Consider the following 25,094-nt stretch of genomic DNA (forward strand, 5'->3'; position numbering starts at 1 on the left):
AATATATTTACATGTGCTAAATGTACACTTACCTATAGAAATCATCTACACTTGTGTAGTTTAATAGCAGAAAAGGAAAAGAAGATAAGCTGTATTCAGCAATTTTAAGATTTAGCCATTCAAAAACCAAATAATCCAAATGAGAGGCCATGAAGTCTTCTAAATGTTTATATCCAAAATTTTCAGAAACTTTTTCTAAAACCTAGAGAAATGAAAAAAATGTCAATGTTCTAAGAAAACAGCAAAATAAAACATTCCAATCAGGGGTCGGAGCAATAGCACAGCAGTATGGTGTTTGCCTTGCATGTAGCAACACAGGACAGACCCCTGTATGATCTCCTTAATGAAGCATTGAATCCTATTTGCCAGGATTTTGTTGAGGATATTTGCATCTGCATTCATCAGCGATATTGGTCTGTAATTTTCTTTTTTTGTAGCATCTCTGTCTGGTTTATGTATCAAGGTGATGTTGGCTTCATAAAAGCTATTTGGAAGTGTTTCCGTTTGTTCAATTTCATGAAAGAGTCTTGCCAGGATTGGTAGTAGTTCCTCTTGAAAGGTTTGAAAGAATTCATTAGTGAATCCATCTGGGCCTGGACTTTTCTTTTTGGGCAGACATTTGATTACTGTCTTAATTCCCTCAATAGTGATAGATATGCTACATCCTCTACATTCAACTGTGGAAGATTATAAGAGTCCAAAATTTATCCATTTCTTCCAGGTTCTCATTTTTAGTGGCATAGAGTTTCTCAAAGTAGTTTCTGATTACCCTTTATATCTCTGTCATATCAGTAGTGATCTCTCCTTTTTCATTCCTAATACGAGTTATCAAGTTTCTCTCTTTCTCTTTCTTTGTTAGGTTTGCCAGTGGTCTATCAATCTTGTTTATTTTTTCAAAGAACCAACTTCTGCTTTCGTTGATCTTTCGGATTGTTTTTTGGGTTTCCACTTCATTGATTTCTGCTCTCAGCTTTGTTATTTCCTTCTGTCTTCCTATTTTTGGGTCCTTTTGTTGAGCACTTTCTAGTTCTATTAGCTGTGTCATTAAGCTACTCAGGTAAGTTCCTTCTTCCTTCCTGATGTGTGCTTGCAAAGCTATAAATTTTCCTCTCAGTACTGCTTTTGCTCTGTCCCATAAGTTCTGATAGTTTGTGTCTTTATTGTCATTTGTTTCCAGGAACGTTTTGATTTCCTCCTTGATTTCATCTCAGACCCACTGGTTATTGAGTATGAGGCTGTTTAACTTCCAGGTATTAAAGTTTTTCTTCTGAGTCCCTTTGGAGTTCACAAATAATTTCAGAGCCTTGTGGTCAGCGAAGGTAATCTGCAAAATTTCTATCCTCTTGATATTATGGAGGTATGTTTTATGTGCCAGCATGTAGTCTATCCTGGAGAATGTCCCAGGTACATTGGAGAAGAATGTGTATCCAGGTTTCTGGGGATGGAGTGTCCTATATATATCCACTAGGCCTCTTTCTTCCATTTCTCTCCTCAGGTTGAGTATATTCTTGTTGGGTTTCAGTCTGGTTGACCTGTCCAGTGTTGACAAAGCCGTGTTAAGCTCCCCCACAATTATTGTGTTGTTATTGATATTAGTTTTCAGATTTGTCAACAGTTCTATTAAATATTTTGCTGGCTCCTCATTCGGTGCATATATGTTTAGGAGAGTATTTCTTCCTGCTCTACATACCTCTTGATTAATATAAAATGTCCATCTTTGTCCCTTACAACATTCCTGAGTATAAAGTTTGCATTATCTGTTATTAATATGGCCACTCCAACTTTTTTATGGGTGTTGTTTGCTTGGATAATTTTTCTCCAGCCTTCTATTTTGAGTCTATGTTTGTTCTGACTATTCAGGTGTGTTTCTTTTAGGCAGCAGAAGGTTGGATTGAGTTTTTTGATCCATTTAGCCACTCTGTGTCTCTTGACTGGTGCATTTAGTCCATTGACGTTGAGAGAAAGAATTGTCCTGGGATTTAATGCCATCTTTATATCGAAATTTGGTGTGTCTTTTGGTTAGTCTTGTCTTAAATTAGGTCTTTCAGTTTTTCTCTTAAGACTGGTTTTGTGTCTGTAAAGTTTCTGAGCTGCTTTTTGTCTGTGAAACCATGTATTCTTACATCAAACTGGAAAGTGAGTTTTGCTGGGTATAGTATTCTGGGTGAAGCATTCATTTCATTCAGTCTTGTCACAATATTCCACCACTGCTTTCTGGCATTGAGTGTTTCTGGTGACAGGTCTGCAGTAAATCTCAAGGATGCTTGCTTGAACGTAATTTCCCCTTTTGATCTTGCTGTTTTCAGAATTCTGTCTATCTGTGGGATTTGTCACTGTGACTAGGATGTGTCTTGGGGTGGTTTTTCTGGGGTCTCTTGGTTGGTACTCTTCGAGCATGCAGGATTTGATCACATATATTCTTTAGCTCTGGAAGTTTCTCTTTAATGATGTTCTTGACCGTTGATTCTTCCTGGAAATTTTCTTCCTGGGTCTCTTGGACTCCAATGATTCTTAAGTTGTTTCTGTTGAGCTTATCATAGACTTCTATTTTCATCTGTTCCCATTCTTTGACTAATTTTTCCATTGTCTGCTCATTTGCTTTAAGTTTTTTTCCCAATCTCTCCTGCTGTATGGAATTGTTATGTATCTCATCTTCCACAGCACCAAGTCTATTCTCAGCTTCTGATACCCTGTCCTAGAGCTTATCCATTTTGTCATTCACTTCGTTTACTGACTTTTTCAGGCCTGTTAGTTGACATGTTATTTCAGTTTGGAGTTTTGTGATTTCTGTCTTCATATTTTCTTGGTTCTCATTAGTGTTCTGTTCAACTTTATCCATGGTTTCTTTGAGTTCTTTGAGCATCTTCCATATTGCTAGTCTAAAGTCCTTATCTGAGAGGTTGATTAGTTGGTTGGTCATTATCTGGTCATCAGAATTGTCATCTTCATTCTCTATGTCTGATGCTGGCCTGCGTTGTTTCCCCATTGTCAGACTTCTATTATGTGCTTCTATTGTGCTGCCTGCATCATATAGCCAATGAATACCACCACAACACGTAGAAAAACGTGTTGTGGTGGTATTCATTGGCTATATGATGCAGGCAGTACAATCCTCTGGCTCCGCCCTTTCTGGATGGGCCGACTTGCCTCTAAGAGAGGGGAGTCCTCCGTGGATGAAGCCTCATACTGGATCAAATCTTAGGCCCGAGCAAGCAACAGAGAAGACAGTCCGGAGAGAAATGCTTGCTTCTGTGATATAGCACAGTTCTTAGTGTGATTTTTTCTTCTTGTTGCGATGGTGTTCTTTTCTTAGAAAGAGCGCACAGCGCATAGCCAAGCAGAGATACCATGCTCTGCTGGAGCCTCTTTTGCCCCATTCCCACGAGTTTCACGCAAGAGGACAGTAGACAGACATTTACAGGTAGCCCTCACAGTTTTTCACAGTTGGGCCCCACTGGGCAGGCGTAGATTCGTGGATTCTCCCCGCCTGATGTCCCAAACAGGGGACCTGGCTTCTGCAAAAGCCTGCTGGTTTTTGTTTTTTTGTTTTGTTTTGTTTTGTTTTGTTTTTGTTTTGTTTTTTGGGCCACACCCGGTGGTGCTCAGGGGTTACTCCTGGCTGTCTCCTCAGAAATAGCTCCTGGCAGGCACGGGGGACCATATGGGACACCGGGATTCGAACCAACCACCTTTGGTCCTGGATCAGCTGCTTGCAAGGCAAATACCACTGTGCTATCTCTCCGAGCCCAAGCCTGCCGGTTTATATGTTCTGGAGTCCTGCCCTGAAAATGGCCTCTGGGAGAGCAAGTTTTCTGGAGCCTCTTTTCGCCCCATTCCCACGAGTTTTACGCAAGAAGACAGTAGACAGACATTTACAGGTAGCACTCACAGGTTTTCACAGTTGGGCCATACTGGGCAGGCGTAGATTCGTGGATTTTCCCCACCTGATGTCCCAAACAGGGGACCCGGCTTCTGCAAAAGCCTGCGGTTTTTATGTTCTGGAGTCCCGCCCTGAAAATGGCCTCTGGGAGAGCAAGTTTTCTGGAGCCTCTTTTCGCCCCACTCCCACGAGTTTCATGCAAGAGGACAGTAGACAGACATTTACAGGTAGCACTCAGTTTTTCACAGTTGGGCCCCACTGGGCAGGCGTAGATTCGTGGATTTTCCCCCGCCTGATGTCCCAAACAGGGGACCCGGCTTCTGCAAAAGCCTGCTGGTTTTTATGTTCTGGAGTCCCGCCCTGAAAATGGCCTCTGGGAGAGCAAGTTTTCTGGAGCCTCTTTTCGCCCCACTCCCACGAGTTTCACGCAAGAGGACAGTAGACAGACATTTACAGGTAGCACTCACAGTTTTTCACAGTTGGGCCCCACTGGGCAGGCGTAGATTCGTGGATTTTCCCCGCCTGATGTCCCAAACAGGGGACCCGGCTTCTGCAAAAGCCTGCGGTTTTTATGTTCTGGAGTCCTGCCCTGAAAATGACCTCTGGGAGAGCAAGTTTTCTGGAGCCTCTTTTCGCCCCACTCCCACGAGTTTCACGCAAGAGGACAGTAGACAGACAATTACAGGTAGCACTCACAGTTTTTCACAGTTGGGCCCCCGCCAGTAGTAATTTCTAAGTGCAGAGTACCTGACTACCACTGGATGTGCCCTCCCCCCACCAAAAAAAAAAACCCTACAAAGTAATTGAACTGGAGAGATAGTAAAGTATATAGGCCTTTCACAACCAACCTGGGTCAATCCTCACCATCCTGTATAGTCTCTCAAGAACTGTAAGTAATAATTCCTGAGTCCAGGTTTCTGCCCCAGAATCCACCAAGGCCTGCTCTTTTTCTTAGTTTAAGTTTCTCACTGTAGGACAGTCAAGAGAACCTGGTCTGCCTGCTGACATTCTTGCTAACCCAATGACTCCTTTGAATGGAATCTAAGAAATCACACTATCGCACTGCACAAATTAACACAGTTAAAGAATCACTGCTTTCGGATACTCTCATCTAGGGTAATGGATCAGGGATGTGGACATTCTGGTGGAGAGTATGTTGTGAACCATTTTGTGTATGAAACTATACCATTATTAGGACTATATGTCAGGGTGACCAATTTTTTTTTTTGGGGGGGGTCACACCCGGCAGCTCTCAGGGGTTACTCCTGGCTCTGTGCTCAGAAATCACTCCTGGCAGGCTTGGGGAACCATATGGGATGCCAGGATTAGGACCACCATCCGTTCTGGGTTGGCAGCATGCAAGGCATAAGTCCTACCGCTGTGCTATCTCTCCGACCCCAGAGTAACTAATTTTTTTTTTAATTTTCTATTTTGTGTGTGTGTGTGCATGGACTTTTCTCTTTTTTTTTTTTTAATTTAAACACCTTGATTACATACATGATTGTGTTTGGGTTTCAGTCATATAAAGAACTCCACCCATCACCAGTACAACATTCCCATCACCAATGTCCCAAGTCTCCCTCCTCCCCACCCGACCCCCACCTGTACTCTAAACAGGTTCTCAATTTCCCTCATACATTCTCATTATTAGGAAAGTTCAAAATGTAGTTATTTATCTAACTAAACTCATCACTCTTTGTGGTGAGCTTCCTGAGGTGAGCTGGAACTTCCAGCTCTTTTCTCTTTTGTGTCTGAAAATTATTATTGCAAGAATGTCTTTCATTTTTCTTAAAACCCATAGATGAGTGAGACCATTCTGCGTTTTTCTCTCTCTCTCTGACTTATTTCACTCAGCATAATAGATTCCGTGTACATCCATGTATAGGAAAATTTCATGACTTCATCTCTCCTGACAGCTGCATAATATTCCATTGTGTATATGTACCAGTTTCTTTAGCCATTCGTCTGTTGAAGGGCATCTTGGTTGTTTCCAGAGTCTTGCTATGGTAAATAGTGCTGCAATGAATATAGGTGTAAGGAAGGGGTTTTTGTATTGTACTTTTGTGTTCCTAGGGTATATTCCTAGGAGTGGTATAGCTGGATCGTATGGGAGCTCGATTTCCAGTTTTTGGAGGAATCTCCATATCGCTTTCCATAAAGGTTGAACTAGACGGCATTCCCACCAGCAGTGGATAAGAGTTCCTTTCTCCCCACATCCCCGCCAACACTGTTTATTCTCATTCTTTGTGATGTGTGCCATTCTCTGTGGTGTGAGGTGGTATCTCATCGTTGTTTTGATTTGCATCTCCCTGATGATTAGTGATGTGGAGCACTTTTTCATGTGTCTTTTGGCCATCTGTATTTCTTCTTTGTCAAAGTGTCTGTTCATTTCTTCTCCCCATTTTTTGATGGGATTAGATGTTTTCTTCTTGTAAAGTTCTGTCAGTGCCTTGTATATTTTGGAGATTAGCCCCTTATCTGATGGGTATTGGGTGAATAGTTTCTCCCACTCAGTGGGTGGCTCTTGTATCTTGGGCACTATTTCCTTTGAGGTGCAGAAGCTTCTCAGCTTAATATATTCCCATCTGTTAATTTCTGCTTTCACTTGCTTGGAGAGTGCAGTTTCTTCCTTGAAGATGCCTTTAGCCTCAATGTCCTGGAGTGTTTTACCTACGTGTTGTTCTATATATCTTATGGTTTTGGGTCTGATATCGAGGTCTTAAAAAACTTTTTAAATTAGATTTTTAAAAATCTAGCTTTAACTTTTTACCTGTTTAAAGTTATCCAAGGAAGATAATTAAAGAAAAAAGATTCGCTTACACTTACCTTTTTAATGAGGTGCAGTTCTAATCCATTCTCTTTCACAGACTTGCATAGGGCAAACAAAGCCTGTTTTTCACAGACTGGGCTGCAGTGTAAAATCACAGCTATGGTCATCAGTAAAACAGATTTTCTATTATAAATCTCATCCAAAAGTTCATCAGGGTTTTCAGTTCTGTGGGCCTTCAAAAAAAATTTTAAGGCAATAATCAAGTATTTGGACGTTATAAACACATCAGTCTAGAGTCAAAGTACACTGACAGCATTTAAACAGCCTTCAAGAACATGTAAAGTCCTAAGTGATGGAGCTCACTGGAGAGAAAGTATCCAAGCTTCTCAAAGAATTTAATAAAAATTTTGAATGTAGGATAGAAAATACTATTGATAAAATCTTGTAAAAATCAAGTACCAAGGGCCCGGAGAGATAGCACAGTGGTGTTTGCCTTGCAAGCAGCCAATCCAGGACCAAAGGTGGTTGGTTCGAATCCGGTGTCCCATATGGTCCCCCGTGCCTGCCAGGAGCTATTTCTGAGCAGACAGCCAGGAGTAACCCCTGAGCACTGCCGAGTGTGGCCCACAAACAAAAAAAAAAAAAAAAAAAAAAAATCAAGTACCAAACATTTTGGTGAGATATTAACATTTTAAAGGGGTAAAAAGAGGTTGGGCATACAGCTTAGCTCCCTCCTACACATACACACATACCACGGTCCGTTGTAGGTCAGACGTCTACAAAGCAAATGCCTTACTGCTGCACCAGCACTCCGGGCCCATAATAAAGTATTTTTATAGAAAACATATGATAATAGTAAATATGCATCAGTAAAATTATCCAGGGGCCAGAGTTCTGCCTGTGCAGTAGGTGGGCACTTATCTTGTGTGTGGCCTATCTAGGTTAGATACCTGGCACTCCAGATAGTGACTTCCAATCCCCATCAGGAGTAAAGCCTGAGCCCTACCAGATAAGGCCCCCAAACCAAAATAAAATAGCTTGTTCTTCAAGCCCTTCTTCTCCAGTGAATGCATAGTTGATTTGCTTATATCTTTGCTAACTTTTTCCACTCTAGAGAATTACATATTTCTCTTGAATGTGCACTTACTATACTTATCTCTCCTCATATCATCTTCCTAAGTATATTTAATTAAAAAGTATATTGCTTCACCATAAAATTAAAATTAATATAGAAAATTACCATTTCTCTCATTCCTTCCTGAGCTTTCACGTATGCATTTTCAAAAGCAGTTTGCTGAAGTTTCAAAGGAAGTGCTTTCAATAACCTAGAATTTCCTTGCTTCATTCCTTGGAATAATCTTAAAGGAAAAGAAAAGGGAAAAAGTGAAATAATTTTTATCTTAAGAGCTTGCTTTCCAGGGCCAGAGAGATAGCATGGAGGTAAGGCGTTTGCCTTTCATGCAGAACGACGGTGGTTTGAATCCTGGCATCCCATATGGTCCCGTGCCTGCCAGGGGCGATTTCTGAGCATAGAGCCAGGAGTAACCCCTGAGCGCTGCCAGATGTGACCCAAAACAAAACAAAACAAAAGAGTTTGCTTTCCAAAACATATTAGTTTTGAGACATACCAAAAGACTAATGAAATCGAGTATTTAACATGGTTAAGTCAACTGTTTCATTAGGGTCTCAGTATTCATTCCCCATTTACCCTTAGAACTGAAAACAATCTCAAAAGATCTGGTAGTTTCTTTTTCAAAGTTGAAAAGCCTAGAACTCGGAAAACTGTAAGAAAAAAATTCTCTGTACTAAGACCATTAGAATAAGATAAAGATGGGGCCGGGCGGTGGCGCTGGAGGTTAAGGTGCCTGCCTTGCCTGCGCTAGCCTAGGACGGACCGCGGTTTGATCCCCGGCGTCCCATATGGTCCCCCAAGAAGCCAGGAGCAACTTCTGAGCGCATAGCCAGGAGTAACCCCTGAGCGTCACAGGGTGTGGCCCAAAAACCAAAAAAAAAAAAAAAGAATAAGATAAAGATTTCTCTTAATTCCTATCCTATTCCTATTTAATATCCCTAACAGTGACGGCTTGATGTTTTATTTAAAGATTTTTCCTGTGATAAAAAATTGACCTGTCTTCTGCATTATATATTACTATAATTAAGGGTAAATCTTTCAATTTTGTCCTCATGCTTTTTCAACAAATTTTTATATACTTTTTGATGTTTTATGATCTCTCCTTTTCTTTTAACTTCTCATAAAATAAACTGATATTAGACAGTGGGTAAGTAAATAACATATTAAATATTTGATAACTCTCCCCAATCCATAGAAATCAACAAAGCAGAGCTGGAGAGATAGCACAGTGGTAGGGCATTTGCTTTGCAGGGGGCTGCCCCAGGATAGACCCGGGTTCAATCCCTGGCATCCCATATGGTCCCCCGAGCCAGGAGCGATTTCTGAGAGAATAGCCAGAAGTAACCCCTAAATGTTACTGGATGTGGCCCCCCCCCCCAAAAAAAAAAGGAAACCACGATTTGCCTCCTTAAAACTGGAGAATCATAGAGTACATTTCTAGTGGAGCCCAGGGTTCCAAAACGGGGATCTGGTAAGACACAGGCGGGAAGGTGGCGCTAGAGGTAAGGTGTCTGCCTTACAAGTGCTAGCCAAGGAACGGACCGTGGTTCGATCCCCCGGCGTCCCATATGGTCCCCCCAAGCCAGGGGCGATTTCTGAGCACATTGCCAGGAGTAACCCCTGAGCGTCAAATGGGTGTGGCCCAAAAACCAAAAAAAAAAAAAAAAAAAGATGAAGGAAATAATCCACACAATGAAAAGGTACAAGATCGGTTTAGGAAATCCAAGGAAGGCTCCAACCACACAAGCTTTCTACTCCTATGAAGGAATGCAGTTTAGTGGAGGAAGACTGAAGAATGAGCGCCTGTCTTCCTCAAACCCCTGCTTTTATTGACAAGAACCAGGACACATCCCAGGGTGGGAGAGGAATACCAAGTAGGAAATAATCCAATCCAATAATCCCATCACCAGATCACACCCTAGGGTAGAGTATGAATATTGAGATTAAGGTAGGAACATAATCCAACCAGTAATCCAGTGTATTATTCTCTTCAGTAAATATACTTGTAATATACACAACATAAAACCTGATAAGTTTCATTTTGCAAATTCATATAAAATCACGATGAAATCCAAAGATTCTGCACCTTAAGTGGTAGTAGACACTTTTTCTTTCGAACTTTATTTATTGATTGATTGACTGATTGGTTTCTGGGCCCCACCCAGCAAAACTCAAGGGTCACTCCTGGCTCTGCACTCAGAAATCACCCCTGAAAGGCTGGGGGACCATATGTAATATCAGGAATCGAACCGAGTCCCTCCCGGGTCAGATGTATGCAAGGCAAATGCCCTACCACTGTGCTATCTCTTTGGCCCATTTTTTCAAAATTTTTATTTAAAGGTTGTTCATAATAGTTTTTTTTCACAGATAAAATTGTTCATGATTGAGTTATAGTCATACAATGTACAACAACCTTCACCAATGCACATTTCCTGCCACTAATGTCAACACTTTTCCTCTCACCCTCTGATTGCCCTCTTACTCCCAGCCACCCTCCCCTGCCTACTTAAGAGACAGGTATTTTGCTTCTCTCTCTCTCTCTCTCTCTCTCTCTCTCTCTTTCTCTCTCTCTCTCTCTCTCTCTCTCTCTCTCTCTCATTCTCTCCCTCTCTCTCTCTCATTCTCTCCCTCTCTCTCTCTCATTCTCTCCCTCTCTCTCTCTCTCCTTCTCTCTCTCTTTGCTTCTCTCTCTCTCTCTCTTCCTGCCCGCCTTTCTCCCTCCCTCCCTCCCCACTCCTTTTCCTCTCTCCCCCCCCCCTTCTTTTTTTGACACTATGGTTTATACTACTGTTCATGAATGAGTGCCCTGCATGTCATTTTATCCCCTTTCAACACCCAGATCTTGTCCAGAGTGATCAGTTCCAACTATCACTTTCATAGTAGACCCTTCTCTACTTTATCTGCACCCTCCACTCTTTGTGGCAAGCTTTCTATCGTGGACTGGTTCTCCTAATCCTCATCCCTATTGTCTCTGGATATCATCCTCCCACTCAGACACTCTTCTTTAACTCAGCCTTTTACTAGATCTGTAGCCCAGAACTGAGAAGTTAACTTTCTCTAGGATAAAGTCCTCGTTTATAAATGGCAAGTTGTCTGAACTAAGAGAAGACATAAGTGCCTGGCGGATGCTGTGTGCTCCTTCAATGACAGCTACATTAGTCACAGGAGTGTCCAATAGTCCATTGAGTTGTGCTCTGTGCCTGGCATTGCTGCAGACATCGTGACCACACTCCCCCTTACCTGCTGATTGACTCTGCAGCCAGCATCCGAACTTGGTGATGATTATCAGCAAGAAATTGTGGAAATACTTCATTTACAGGAAAGTCTTTTTCCTTTACATTAAGAATAGCCCATTCTGAATAAGGATCAATCTATAGGGGAAAAATAACTTAAGTTAAATAGGAAATCGTGGGGGGAAAAATTAAGAAAAGGAAATAAAAGTCATCAGAAAAATTTCAGTGGAGACTTTAATAATTAATGTGGATTAACTCACCTCAAGTAAAGTTTTAAGGCATTTTACTAGTGCCAGTCTTACAGAGAATGTACACTTCCCCTCCTTTGCTAAGTGCCTGAAATGAAATATTTTCATGTCAAATAATTATTCTGATAAAAATATAGTAAAAATATTTAAGCCCTTAGTGGTTATTCTAGATTGTTTATAAAATTTTCTTCTTATATATGTGTGTATATATACATATATATATATCATATATGTGTGTGTGTGTGTGTGTTTGACCACACCCAGTATTATTCAGAAGTTACTCCAGGCTTTGCATGGAGAAATCACTCCTGGCAAACTCAGGGGACCATACGAGATGCCAGGGATTGAACCCGGGTCAGTGCCCTACATGCTGTGCTATTACTCAGGTCCCCAACCAATATTTTTAGTTCACCCAAAATATTCACTTGAAACATACTAGATATTAGAGTTCCTTCTAATTTATATTATTCTTTTATCTAATTATACCTTGTTTAGAGACTGTATTAACACTAATCACAGTATAGTATACTTGCTTTAAGAAAAAGTATTTGCGTTGTTAGAGCAAAGATTTAAAAATTATTACATTGGGGCTGGAGTGGTGGCGTAAGTGGTAGGGCGTTTGCCTTGCATGCTCTAACCTAGGATGGACCACAGTTCAATCCCCCAGCGTCCCATATGGTCTCCTAAGCCAGGAGTTATTTCTGAGTGCCTAGCCAGAAGTAACCCCTGAGCCTCATCGAGTGTGGGCCCCCCCCCAAAAAAATAACAACAACAAAATTATTGCATACTAATTTTGAAGTTTATAGGAATCAAGTGGTACAAGAACTCAAAATTAAATTTATCAGCATTTCTCAAAGTATTGTGGTGCTATTTTAGGCTGTAACTAAAATGCATACAATAACTAGTGATAAGCTCATTTATTCATGGTATATAAACAATTCAGTTGATAAGGATTTCTGCATTTATTTATGTCTTATTCACACGTTAAAGTACAAAGTGACTAAAACTCACAAGGAATCATTCTAGACACACTGAGAAAGACAAGTATTATACAAAACTGTGTAAGTTTTCAGTCAACTAAAGCAGGAAATAAAGATTACACCGTTTTATTAAAAAATGCACAAAACGGTCTTACACCTGAGTAGCAAAAACTTCACAAAGATCTGATATACCCACCAAAATGCTTCGATCACTGTTAGGAACTGGCCTTGGGCATCCCTCATGTTTTCAGTGTCCACACTACTGCGGCAGAGGTTCCTCACCACAGGAAGGGTATGGTTCAGAATCGTTTTACAAACATCTTGGTCACGGCGATACAATGAGCATACATTGCTGAAGTGGAAACAGTTTGACATTGTAGTCATGACAGCACATATCAATTACATTCTAAAATTTGAAGTGAACATAATTTTAATTTCTTACGAGAGTGGTTTTAGGAGTTCAACAACATCTTCCATTGGCAAGGGATACTCTTCTCCTGGAAGAGCCTTTAAAAGCACTAAATACTAAGAGAATAGGAGGGAAGTCAGGTTTATTATTTTCTGTAGACAAATTACTTAAGTGTATATACACATATGTAGATATATACATGTACACATATATCTAAGAATGCATGCTAATATGTGCATAAATGAACACATACACCTTTTTCAAAAATCAGCTCACAAACTATTACTTGTATGGTTAAAAACCTTGCCTCATCTGAGAGCACGTATACTCCAATCTGTCAAATGAGGATAAGGTGCTTACCTGGAAATTCCTGGGGGGACAATAAAAGGATTCAACATATTGTAGGTAATTTGTGGGGTATAAATTCTGCTGTGTAGGGTAGAACCTGAGTTACTGTTATAACCTCACTGGGCCAAAATAATATTTGGTTAATCCTTACTCCGAAGATACTTGAGAAGACTGAAAAGAACCATTTAAACATCTTACATAATGTCTAAGAGTCATGTATGTGGTGTTGCTCAGTATCTGAAAATAATTTAGGTCCATCTATTTTTTTTGCGGGGGGGTGATTTTTGGGTCACACCTGGCAGCGCTCAGAAGTTACTCCTGGCTCTTCACTCAAAAATCGCTCCTGGCAGGCTCGGGACATCATATGGGATGCCAGGAATTGAACCGGGGTCCATCCAGTATTGACTGCAAGCAAGGCAAATGACATACCACTGTGCTATCACTCCTGCAAGCTCCATCTTTAAATATAGGAGGTCACACCAGGCAATGCATAGCCCTAACTCTACCAGCTTGGCAATGTGCAGGTGCCACCCAAGGCACACATTATAATGTTCAGTGCTAGGGGTCAATCTAAAAACATAAACAAATGCCATAGTCTCTTGAAGTGCCTTAAACTATTTTGAGGCCTTAGTAAATATATATAAGGCACTCCTCCATCCCCAGAAAACTGAATACACATCTTTCACCAATGCACATGGGTCATTCTCCAGAACAGACCACATGCTGACTCATAAAACATAACTCCATAAAATCAAGAGGATAAAAATTGTACAGACTACCTTCTCAGATCACAATGTACTGAAATTAGAAGTGAACTACAAAGTGACAAAGAAGAAAAAACTTAAAAACTGGAAATTAAAGAGCTCACTACTAAACAACTAGTAGGTCAGAGATGAAATCAGAGAGAAAATCAAAAGAATACTAAAAACAAATACAAATGAAAACACAAATTATCAGAATTTGTGGGGCACAGCAAAAGCGGTACTAAGACAAAAATTTATAGCTATACAAGAACACATCAGGAAGGAAAAAGGGACCTACATAAATAATTTAATAACACAGCTTGTAAAATTAGAAAATGATCAACACAATGAACCAAAAATAAGTACGCAGAAGGAATAACAAAGCTAGGAACAAAAATCAATGAAGTGGAAATCCAAAAAACAAAAAACAAAAAACAAAACAAAAAAAAAACCTAAAAGATCAATGAAAGCAAAAGTTGTTTCTTTGAAAAAATAAACAGATTGATAAAATACTAGGAAAGCTCACAAAGAAAAGGAAAGAAACTTAATAAACCGGATTAGAAATTAAAAGGGGGAGATTACTACAGATACTACAGAGATTCAAAGGGTAATCAGAGACTACTTTGAGAAACTCTATACCATGAAACATGAGAACCTGGAAGAAATGGATAAATTCTTGGGCTCTTATAATCTTCCACGAATGAATCAGGATGATCTAGCATATCTAAATAGATTGATCACTATTGAGGAAACTAAAATGGTAATCAAAGTCTTCCCAAAAACAAAAGCCCAGGCCCAGATGGATTCATAACGAATTCTTTCAAACCTTTCAAGAGGAACTACCAATTCTTTTCAGGCTCTTTCAGGAAACTGAAGAAACAGAAACACTCCCAAAGAGTTTTTATGAAGATAACATCACCTTGATACCAAAACCAGACAGCGATGCTGCAAAAAAGAAAATTACAGACCAATATCCCTGATTAACACAGATGCAAAGATCCTCAACAAAATCATTGCAAAATCATTGCAAATAGAATCCAATGTCTCATCAAGAAGATCATACACATGGGGCCCGGAGAGACAGCACAGCAGTGTTTGCCTTGCAAGCAGCCGATCCAGGACCAAAGGTGGTTGGTTCGAATCCCGGTGTCCCATATGATCCCCCGTGCCTGCAGACACTCCTGAGCAGACAGCCAGGAGTAATCCATGAGCACTGCCAGGTGTGGCCCAAAAACCAAAAAAAAAAAAATCATACACCATGACAAAGTAGGTTTCATTCCAGGAATGCAAGATAGTTTAACTTACATAAATCAATCAACATAATATGCCATATAAACAAAAAAAATAAAAACCATCGGATCATATCAAAAGATGCAGAGAAAGTATTCAATGAAGTCCAACACCCATTCATGATAAAAACTCTCAACAAGATGGGAATGGAAGGAACTTCTCTCAATATAGTCAAGACCATCTATCACAGGTGTCTCAAACTCGCGGCCCTCCCTACATTTTGTGGCCCGCGGCTGGCCTTCAAATATCGCAGTATTCGCGATTATTTGCTTACCGGACAATCGCAAAAAAAATCGCATTAGTAAGAAAAAAATCACATTAAACATTTGCATACCCTGGGCAGTTCCGTTCGGGGTATGCAAATGTTTAATGCGATTTTTTCTTACTAATGCAATTTTTTTTCTAATGCGATTTTTTATTGCGAATATTAGGTAAGCGAATAATCGCGAATACTTTGCGCCTCGCGCAGACATCATTTCTGCTACTCCTGCTCACTGTCCCTTGCATTATCAGAGGTCTAAGGGAGAGAAGGGAGAGAAGTTTATTACAGAATTAGATTTTGTCATACCTTCATCATGACTTCATCAAAGCCTGCAGTGAAGAGAAAGATTGATGACGAGCACAGACAATTTCAGGAAAAGTGGGAGATTCAGTATTTCTTTGTTGAGCACAGGGGCATCCCCACATGTCTTATTTGCTCAGAGAAAGTTGCAGTGCACAAGGAATACAACTTGAAACGCCATTATTCAACTAAACATACTGAGGAATGTGCAAAATATCAAGGAAATGAGAGAGCCAAACAGGTTGCCAGTCTTAAAGCATGTCTAATGAGGCAACAAGATTTCTTCAAGAAAGCAACCAAAGAGAATGTTGCATCAGTTGAAGCTAGTTACATGGTTAGAGAGATGATTGCTAAGGCAGGGAAACCATTCATAGAAGGAGAGTTTGTTGAAAAATGCATGTTACAGGCTGCAAGTATTATCTGTCTGGAAAAGAAAGGTCAGTTTAGGAAAATCAGCCTTTCTGCCAACACTGTGGCAGAGCACATTTCTGACACGTCAAGTGACATTTATCATCAACTGTGTAAGAAAGCCAAGTGTTTTGATGCATACTCAGTTGCTCTTGATGAGGGCACAGATATAACAGACACTGCGCAGCTCACAATTTATGTCCGTGGTGGTTTTTTTTTTTTTTTTTTTTTTTTTTGGTTTTTGGGCCACACCCGGCGTTGCTCAGGGGTTACTCCTGGCTGTCTGCTCAGAAACAGTTCCTGGCAGGCACGGGGGGCCATATGGGACACCGGGATTCGAACCAACCACCTTTGGTCCTGGATCGGCTGCTTGCAAGGCAAACGCCACTGTGCTATCTTTTCGGGCCCATGTCCATGGTGTTAATTGCAATTTTGAATTGACAGAGGAGCTACTCACAATAATTTCAATGCATAGCCAGACCACCGCTAATGAGTTATTTCGGCATCTGTATAATGCCATTGAGAATGCAGGTTTGCCATAGAAGAGATTTGTTGGAATAACCAATGTAGCACCATCAATGACAGGGAGGAATAATGGACTGGTGGCACTTGTTCAAAAAAAACTTGAAGAGGAGGGTGTAGAGAAGGCCATTGCTCTTCACTGCATTATCCATCAGCAGGTCCTTTGCAGTAAATAACTGCCGTGTGACAATGTGATGTCTGTTGTTGTGAAATGCATCAACCAAATCAGATCCAGGGGCTTAAAGCACAGGAGGTTCCGTGCTTTTTTAGAGGAAATGGAGTCAGAATATGGAGATGTGCTCTATTTCACTGAAGTACGTTGGCTCATCAGGGGAAATGTCCTGAAAAGATTTTTTGAGTTGAGAGAAGAAGTGAAAGCCTTCATGGAGAAGGATGGGAATACTGTTTCTGAGTTGAGTGATCACAAATGGCTCATGGACTTAGCTTTTCTTGTTGACATCACACATAAGCTGAATGTACTAAACAAGATGTTACAAGGCCCAGGGCAGCTTATCAGTGCTGCCTATGACAACGTGAGAGCATTCTCCACAAAACTTGTGTTATGGAAATCCCAGCTCTCTCAGACAAACCTTTGCCATTTCCCAGCATGAAAGAAACTTGTGAATGCAGGCATACCATTCAGTGGTGAGAAATATGTTGATGCTATTTTTAAGCTAGAGAAGAAATTTGATCACAGATTTGTAGACTTCAAAAAGCACAGAGCCACTTTCCAAATTTTTGTGGACCCCTTTTCCTTTGATGTGCAAGATGCCCCTCCTGTGCTTCAAATGGAGCTCATTGATCTGCAATGCAACTCTGATCTCAAAGCCAAGTTCAGGGAGATTAGTGGAAAAGCAGACATACACGGGCAATTTTTAAGAGAATTGCTTCCCTGAGCTTTCCCGAATGTTCAAGCGCACCATGTGCCTTTTTGGGAGCATATATTTGTGTGAAAATTTATTCTCCACATTAAACTTCAATAAGTCAAAGTACAGGTCTAGACTTTTTTTTTTTTTTTTTTTTTTTTTGGTTTTTGGGCCACACCCGGCAGTGCTCAGGGGTTACTCCTGGCTGTCTGCTCAGAAATAGCTCCTGGCAGGCATGGGGGACCATATGAGACACCGGGATTCGAACCAACCACCTTAGGTCCTGGATAAGGTCTAGACTTAATGATGATCATCTTCAAGCCATACTGAGGGTCTCAACTGCTTCCTCCCTAAAGCCAAATGTGGTTGAGATTTGTGAGAAGAAGCATTGTCAAGTCTCTGGCAGCAAGGAATAGGCAAAAGATGCCATGTTCAGAAGAACTTCATGATCTTCACTCAATGTTCTATTCATGTTCAGAAGAAATAATTAAAACTGTTAATAATGATGTTTGAGACTTTTTTTTTGTGAAATCCCTTATGCTGCCCTACTTCACCTGACTTTGCCTCCTGCGGCCCCCAGGTAAATTGAGTTAGAGACCCCTGATCTATCACAAGCCAATGGCAAATATTCTTCTCCATGGAGATAAACTAAAAGCCTTTCCTCTAAAATGTGGTATAAGATAAGGCTATAGCATCTCACCACTCCTATTCAACAAAGTACTAAAAATACTTGTGATAGCAATTAGGCAAGAAAAAATAACAAGGGCATCCAAACAGAAAGAGAAGAAGTCAAGCTCTCACTGTTTGCAGATAACATAACACTATATTTAGAAAACACTAAAGACTCTACCAAAAAGCTTAAAGAAATAATAAATACATAAAGCAAAGTGACAGACTAGAAAATTAACATGCAAAAATCAATGGCCTTCTTAAACACCAATAATGATAGAGAAGAAATGGGCATTAAAAAACAATCCTCGGGCTGGAGCATTAGCACAACAGTATGGTGTTTGCCTTGCATGTGGCCAACTCAGGACAAACCACATGGTTCAATCCCCAGCGTCCCATATGGTCCCCGAACCAGGAGAGATTTCTGAGCACTTAACCAGGAGTAACCCCTGAGAATTACTGGGTGTGGCACAAAAACAAAAACAAAAACAAACCAATCCCATTCATATTAGTGCCACACAAACTGAAATACCTTGGAATGAACTTAACTAAAGAAGTGAAGGATCTATACAAACAAAACATTGCTTCAAGAAATAAAAGACGAAAGAAGGAAATGAAGACATGTACCATGTTCATGGATTAGGAGGATTGACATCATTAAAATGGTAATACTCCCAAAGCATAGTACAGATTTAATGCAGTTCATCTAAGGATTCCCATAACATCCTTCAAAGAAGTGAATAAAACACTTCTGAAATTTATTTGGAACAATAAAAACCCATGAATAGCTAAAGCAACACTTAGGGGGGAAAAAGTGTAGCATCACTTTCCTCAACTTTAAGTTGTACTACAAAATCAATAGTCATTAAAACAGCATGGTACTGGAATAAAGACAGACCCTTGATCAGTGGAATAAACGAGTATTCAGAGAATGTTCCCCTGACACAGAGTCAAATTAATCTTAGATAAAAAGGCAAGAAACGTAAAATGGAGCAAGGAAAGCCTCTTCAACAAGTGGTGCTGGAACAACTGGTCAGTCACATGCCAAAAAGCAAACTCTGACCATGCATCTAACACCATACCCAAATGGATTAAAGACCTTGATATCGGACTCAAAACCATAAGGTATAGAGAAGAACACGTAGGTAAAACACTCCATGACATTCAGACCAAAGGCATCTTCAAGGAGGAAACAGCACTGTCCAAACAAGTGAAAGCAGAGATAAACAAATGGGACTAGATTAAATTGAGAAGTTTCTGCACCTCAAAGGAAATAGTGACTACGAATCAAAGGCCACTCACAGAATGGGAGAAACTATTCACCCAATACCTACCAGATAAGGGGCTAATAACTGAGATATACTAGGTATTGACAGAAGGTAAGAGATAAAACATTTAAAAAAAAAAAAAAGAGATAAAACATTTAACCCCATCAAAAAATGAGGAAAAGACCTGATTCAATGTTAATGTGTGGATGTGATGACGATGTGGCTGCAACATCTGTCACCCCATTGATCACCAGGGTTAATTCGGCTGATCTGGCTGGCTAGGCGGGTGTCCCCTTCCTCCCTCACCAGTCCATTTGCATCCCTTCCGAAGCTGTGCACTCGGTTGAAGAAGACGGCCTTCCCCAAATAGAGAGAAGAGGACGGCCTTCCCAGAATAGAGACGGACCGTTCTTTGGTCGATGGTATACGAGTAGCTGCGCTCCCCTGCTAGAACCTCCAAACAAGCTCTCAATATTAATATGTACCTAAAATACTACTGTGTAAGATATGTAAGCCAATATGATCAAAATAAAAATTTAAAAACAAATGGGTAAAAGAAATGAGCACACCAGTGTCCCAGCAAGTGGGTTCCGGTGAGGTGCAATTTAAAAGAGACCCCAGGCTTCCTTGCTCCTGCAAGGGGCTGGGAGGGGACTGGTGAACTTTCAACTTCCAGCAATTAGGAAGCAAAGGCCTCTCGGGGAGACGGAAGCTTCAGCAGGCAACAAGGGGAGGACATGACTCCATGTTCTCTTCGCTTGTTCAAATCACAGACCAAAGTGGTGTCTCAGAAATACCCCCCTCCCTCTTGACTATTTTTAAAACACAAAAGGGACACGTGCATCTCCTTAGTATATCTCAGATGTATTCCCTTAACATCTATAACTCTTTTCGAACATCCTCATATAGTGACAATTTTGCCCACTGGATTTGTTATTTGATTGTTTGATTTTCCCCCTTTGAGATCTGTTTTATAAGCAATACTGGTAGAAGAGTATCTCTGTACAGATTTCATGTTTGAACCAAGTTACAGGGAATGTTGGACTTTATTCGTCAGCCCCCAGATGCACCAACAATATCTTGTGGCATTGCTTCTCTTTTGCATAGGCACATTAAAATGGGAAAATAATACATATGTAAACAAGTTCTTATCTAATAGAGATGGGAACACATTTGGTAATATAATTAGGCCTTTTACCCTGAACGTTGGCATAATGATTTGGCTTAGGCCTCAGAAGCATGGGCATTGCCCACACACACCTGAACAATGGATACCATCTATGGAAACAGCCACAATTGTCTATAACATTACCAGGATCCAAGCCTCTACCAGGGAAGACCTACCACTGCTTTGGCATTGACTTATTGACTTACTCCAAAGAGTGCTCCCAACACTCAGACGACTCAGCAACAGTCTGCATGCAGGGCAGATCGCTCCACATTTAATGGTATGCTGAAACCTCTGATGCTCCACATGATGCTTCATCATCGATGAAAGAAATGCATAGAATCCAGAGTCTTTAAATATAAGAATCTGATACCAACAATAGCTAAAGTGTGAAAAAGTTTCACCGGGACCTTGAGAATGACTCGAGTTGGACGGACTGGTATTCCTGGAACCCAGAGTCGGTTTTATGCCAATAAACTTCTGGGGTGAGGCCTTTTTGTAATCAGGTCAAGGATTTTTTTCCATTTTCCCATTTTTCTGGACCTATGCAAACAATGGCGATTGCCACTACCACACCTTTACTGTATTTTTTTACTCTAATCCTTTAAAGAAAAAAAAATACAACTAACTGAACTTAAAAACAAGTAACTGGGGCCGGGCGGTGGCGCTAAAGGTAAGGTGCCTGCCTTGCCTGTGCTAGCCTTGGACGGACCGCGGTTCGATCCCCCGGTGTCCCATATGGTCCCCCAAGCCAGGAGCAACTTCTGAGCACATAGCCAGGAGTAACCCCTGAGAGTTACTGGGTGTGGCCCAAAAAACAAAAAAAAAAAAAAACAAAAAAAAAAATAACTGTAATAGAATGCCTGTCTCAAATATGATCATATTACTTAAAAAATATATTAAAAAAAAGAAATGAGCAGACACTTCCTCAAAGAAGAAATACAAATGGCCAAAAGACATATGAAAAAACACTCTATACATCACTAATCAGGGATATGCATATCAAAACAATGAGGCACCATCTCACGCCACAGAGACTGGCACACATCACAAAGAACAAGAACAATCAGTGCTGGCAAGGATATGGGGAGAAAGGAACTCTCATTCACTGCTGGTGGGAATGCCATCTAATCTAGCCTTTATGGAAAACAATATGGAGATTCCTAAAAAAACTGGAAATTGAGTTCCCATATGATCCAGCTATACCACTCATATAAATATATCTAGGAACACTAAAACATAATACAAAAATGCCTTCTGCACACCTATATTTGTTGCAGCTCTATTCAAAATAGCCAGAATCTGGAAACAACTCAGATGTTCAACAACAGATGAATGGCTAAAGAAACTGTGGTACATATATACAATGGAATACTATGAGTCATCAAAAAGTGAACTCATGAAATATTCCTATATATGAATGAATGTGGAAACTATTATGCTGAGTAAAATATGTCAGAAGGAGAGAGAGATAGACACAGAATAGTCTCACTCATCTATGGGATTTAAGAAAACTAAAAGACATTATTGTAATAATACCCAGAGACGATAGAGATGAGGGCTGGAAGGACTGGGCCATGGTATGATGCTTACCACAAAGAGTGGTGAGTGCTGTTAGAAAAATAACTACACTAACAACTATCATGACAATGGTAGTGAGTGAGAGAAATAGAATGCCCTGTCTACAAGCAGGAGGTAGGGGAGGAGAGGGATGGGGGGGTGTTGGTGGTGGGAAGATTGCACTGGTGAAGGGGGTATTCCTTTTTATAATTGAAACCAACTACAAACATGTTTGTAATCATGGTGCTTAATAAAGATATTATTTAAATAAATAAGTAAATAAACTTTGAGGCCTGAAGGAAAGCGGGTTACTTCCCACTACTCAGGGCTGGAGATTTTAAACTGTTTACCAGGGCAGACTTCAGAATTGAAACGAGAAATCTGGGGCCAGCAAGAACATTACGAGTCATTCTATAGGAGGTCAACCTGCCTGACTGCCAGAGTCTAACTCGGAGATCACTGGCATGTTTCCCAGAGCTGGGAAAACACTTGGGATATTTGTCAATTTGCTAGGAACTGGAGCATAAGCATGAATTCACCCAGGCCACACATTCAGTGCAAGTTACTAATAGCTCACATGGTTAAATTAGTTACATATAAGAATATTGAGTACGGAAAGAACTGTGCTGTTGCAATGGAATTCTAATTCTGTCAGTGAAACAACAAATAGGGTAGGGCAGGGGAGAGATTATTTTAACAATAGTCTCACCAAAGTCCACCTCTAAAGCTAATCACGTATAAACACATAAGACAAAGCCAAAAATGAAAGATTCTAGGGGCTGGAGAAATAGTAGTGGGGCAGGTAGCTTTTCCTGCATGAGACCAACCCTGGTCTAATTCCTCCACACTCCATAGGGTTTCCTGAGCACTGCCAGTAGTGATCCTTGAGCATAGAGTCAGGAGTAAGTCCTGAGTATGATGGAGTTTGGGTCCCCCAAAAGACACAACAAAAATGTTTTGTATGGCAAGTGGATGTACTATCAAAATATAAACCATTAAAAAAGCAAAACTCAAGTTTTCAAGATGAAACAGACTAAATAGGCCTAAATGCAATGATACAATTAAATGTCTATATAATTATGTCTTTGTTATACTATAGAATTCTAGTTTCATGAAAACACATTGAGCATGGAGCCTGCAACTTAATCTCAACATGGTTCTAGGAAAAAAAAGTAGATGTGTAAGAGATAGAGATATTAGGCAAGTATGATAAAATGTTATCTGTAGAATCTTATAAAGGGAATATGAGTGTTCTTGTAGTATAATAATATTACAGTCACTCTGAAATTACATTAACATTTAAGCATATAAACTAACTCAAGGAAAGTTATATTTAAGCTACCATGGTATATAAACATTTTAAAATTCTGTTTCTTGGCTTAAGAAAATGTACAGTAACTCCTCAAGAGAAAAATATATAGCCATAGACCATACAAGTCTTCATATCTAAGTCTGTACTTATTTTTTTTCCATAGCACTTTAAAAGAAATAAAACATTTTATGACTACTCTCAGATTGATTCTCAATTTAGGGGCTTCATAAAGACAGTGAGATCCTGATAATGATATCTCAATAATCCTGTTCATGACATTTAGCCTTCATCTTCAGGGAGAACTGAAGACCATCTTCATTTCACTTGACTTACCATGTGCAAGTGGAGGTATTTAGTAGGATCTAACATGCTAGAATCAATTAACATTAGCAATTTTCTCCGAATATCAGCTGCTCTAAAGGACACGGTGTTGGTCTGAGCTGTAGTTACACACATACATAAAAACTTGACCATGTCTAAAATAAGGAAATCTTGTTTTGACAGGTGATCTTCGGCTAAAGGACACATGGAACCTGGAAATAAAAAGCAGTGATTAAGACTCAGAGTGGGTCAAAAATCCCACAGATATTGAACATTAACTCAAACACTCTACACCAAATAGAGTGATTTTGAAAAGGGAATGGGAGAAATTATTCACCTAATACACATTGGATGAGATATACTAGGTACTGACAGAACTTAACAAGTAAAAAACATCTACCCCATCAAAAAATAGGGAGGGGCTGGAGAGATAGCACAGCAGTCGGGAGCTTGCCTGGCAAGCAGCTGATTCAGGACGAAGGTGGTTCGATTCCTGGCGTCCCATGTAGTCCCCTGAGCCTGCCAGGAGCGATTTCTGAGCAAAGAGTCAGGAATAACCCCTGAGCACTGCCGGTTGTGACACAAAAACCAAAAAAGAAAAAAACAAATAGGGAGAAGAAATGGTCAGACACTTCCTCAAAGAAGAAATACAAATAAAGTAGAACTTGAATGCATAAAAAACTTTGAACTCTGGGTTGAATTCTTTAAATGTTCATGCAACTATGATTACTGCTTCTGATATTTAAACTGTGTATTTGATTTTATGTGGTACTAAAATGTATTTTATGTATGTGCTTAAGTTACAGAAACTCTGCTAGAAAATCGATTTAAAATAAAAATTAAAACACTCAAAATAAATGAAGAAATTCAAATGGCCAGAAGACACATGAAAAATTACTCCATATCAAAATCATCAGGGAAATGCAAATCAAAACAACAATGAGGTACCATCTCATGCCACAGAGACTGGCACACATCACAAAGATCAAGAATAATCAGTGCTGGCGGGGACATGGAAACACTGCTGGTGGGAATGCTGTCTAGTCCAGTCTTTATGGAAAACAATATGGAGATTCCTAAAAAAAAAAAAAAAAAAAAAATGGAAATCGAGCTCCCACATAATCCAACTATACCACTCCTAGGGATATGCCCCAAGAACACAAAAACAATACAAAAATGGCTTCTGCACACCTATATCCACTGCAGTGCTATTTACAATAGCCAGAATCTAGAAACAACACAGATGCCCAGCAACAGATGAGTGGCTAAAGAAACTGTGGTTCATATACACAATGGAATACTATGCAGCCAACGAAAAATGAACTCATGAAATATTCCTATACATGGATGGACGTAGAAACTATTGTGCTGAGTAAAATATGACTCAGAGGGAGATAGACACAAA

The 25,094-nt window shown here is 40.1% G+C and overlaps 1 protein-coding gene across 1 annotated transcript in view; it reads right to left on the bottom strand.

The window, feature by feature from the left end:
* Positions 1-25,094, bottom strand: part of ATM (ATM serine/threonine kinase) — a 132,116-nt gene that overhangs the window by 71,696 nt on the left and 35,326 nt on the right. Inside the window, 8 exon segments of the mRNA XM_049778655.1 lie at positions 33-202; positions 6,707-6,883; positions 7,891-8,008; positions 11,023-11,153; positions 11,276-11,351; positions 12,440-12,595; positions 12,686-12,768; positions 23,702-23,901. Of these exon segments, the coding sequence (XP_049634612.1) occupies positions 33-202; positions 6,707-6,883; positions 7,891-8,008; positions 11,023-11,153; positions 11,276-11,351; positions 12,440-12,595; positions 12,686-12,768; positions 23,702-23,901 (1,111 nt within the window).

The sequence above is a fragment of the Suncus etruscus genome, chromosome 8 (genome assembly GCF_024139225.1).
Source record: "Suncus etruscus isolate mSunEtr1 chromosome 8, mSunEtr1.pri.cur, whole genome shotgun sequence".
Taxonomy (NCBI): Eukaryota; Metazoa; Chordata; class Mammalia; order Eulipotyphla; family Soricidae; genus Suncus; species Suncus etruscus.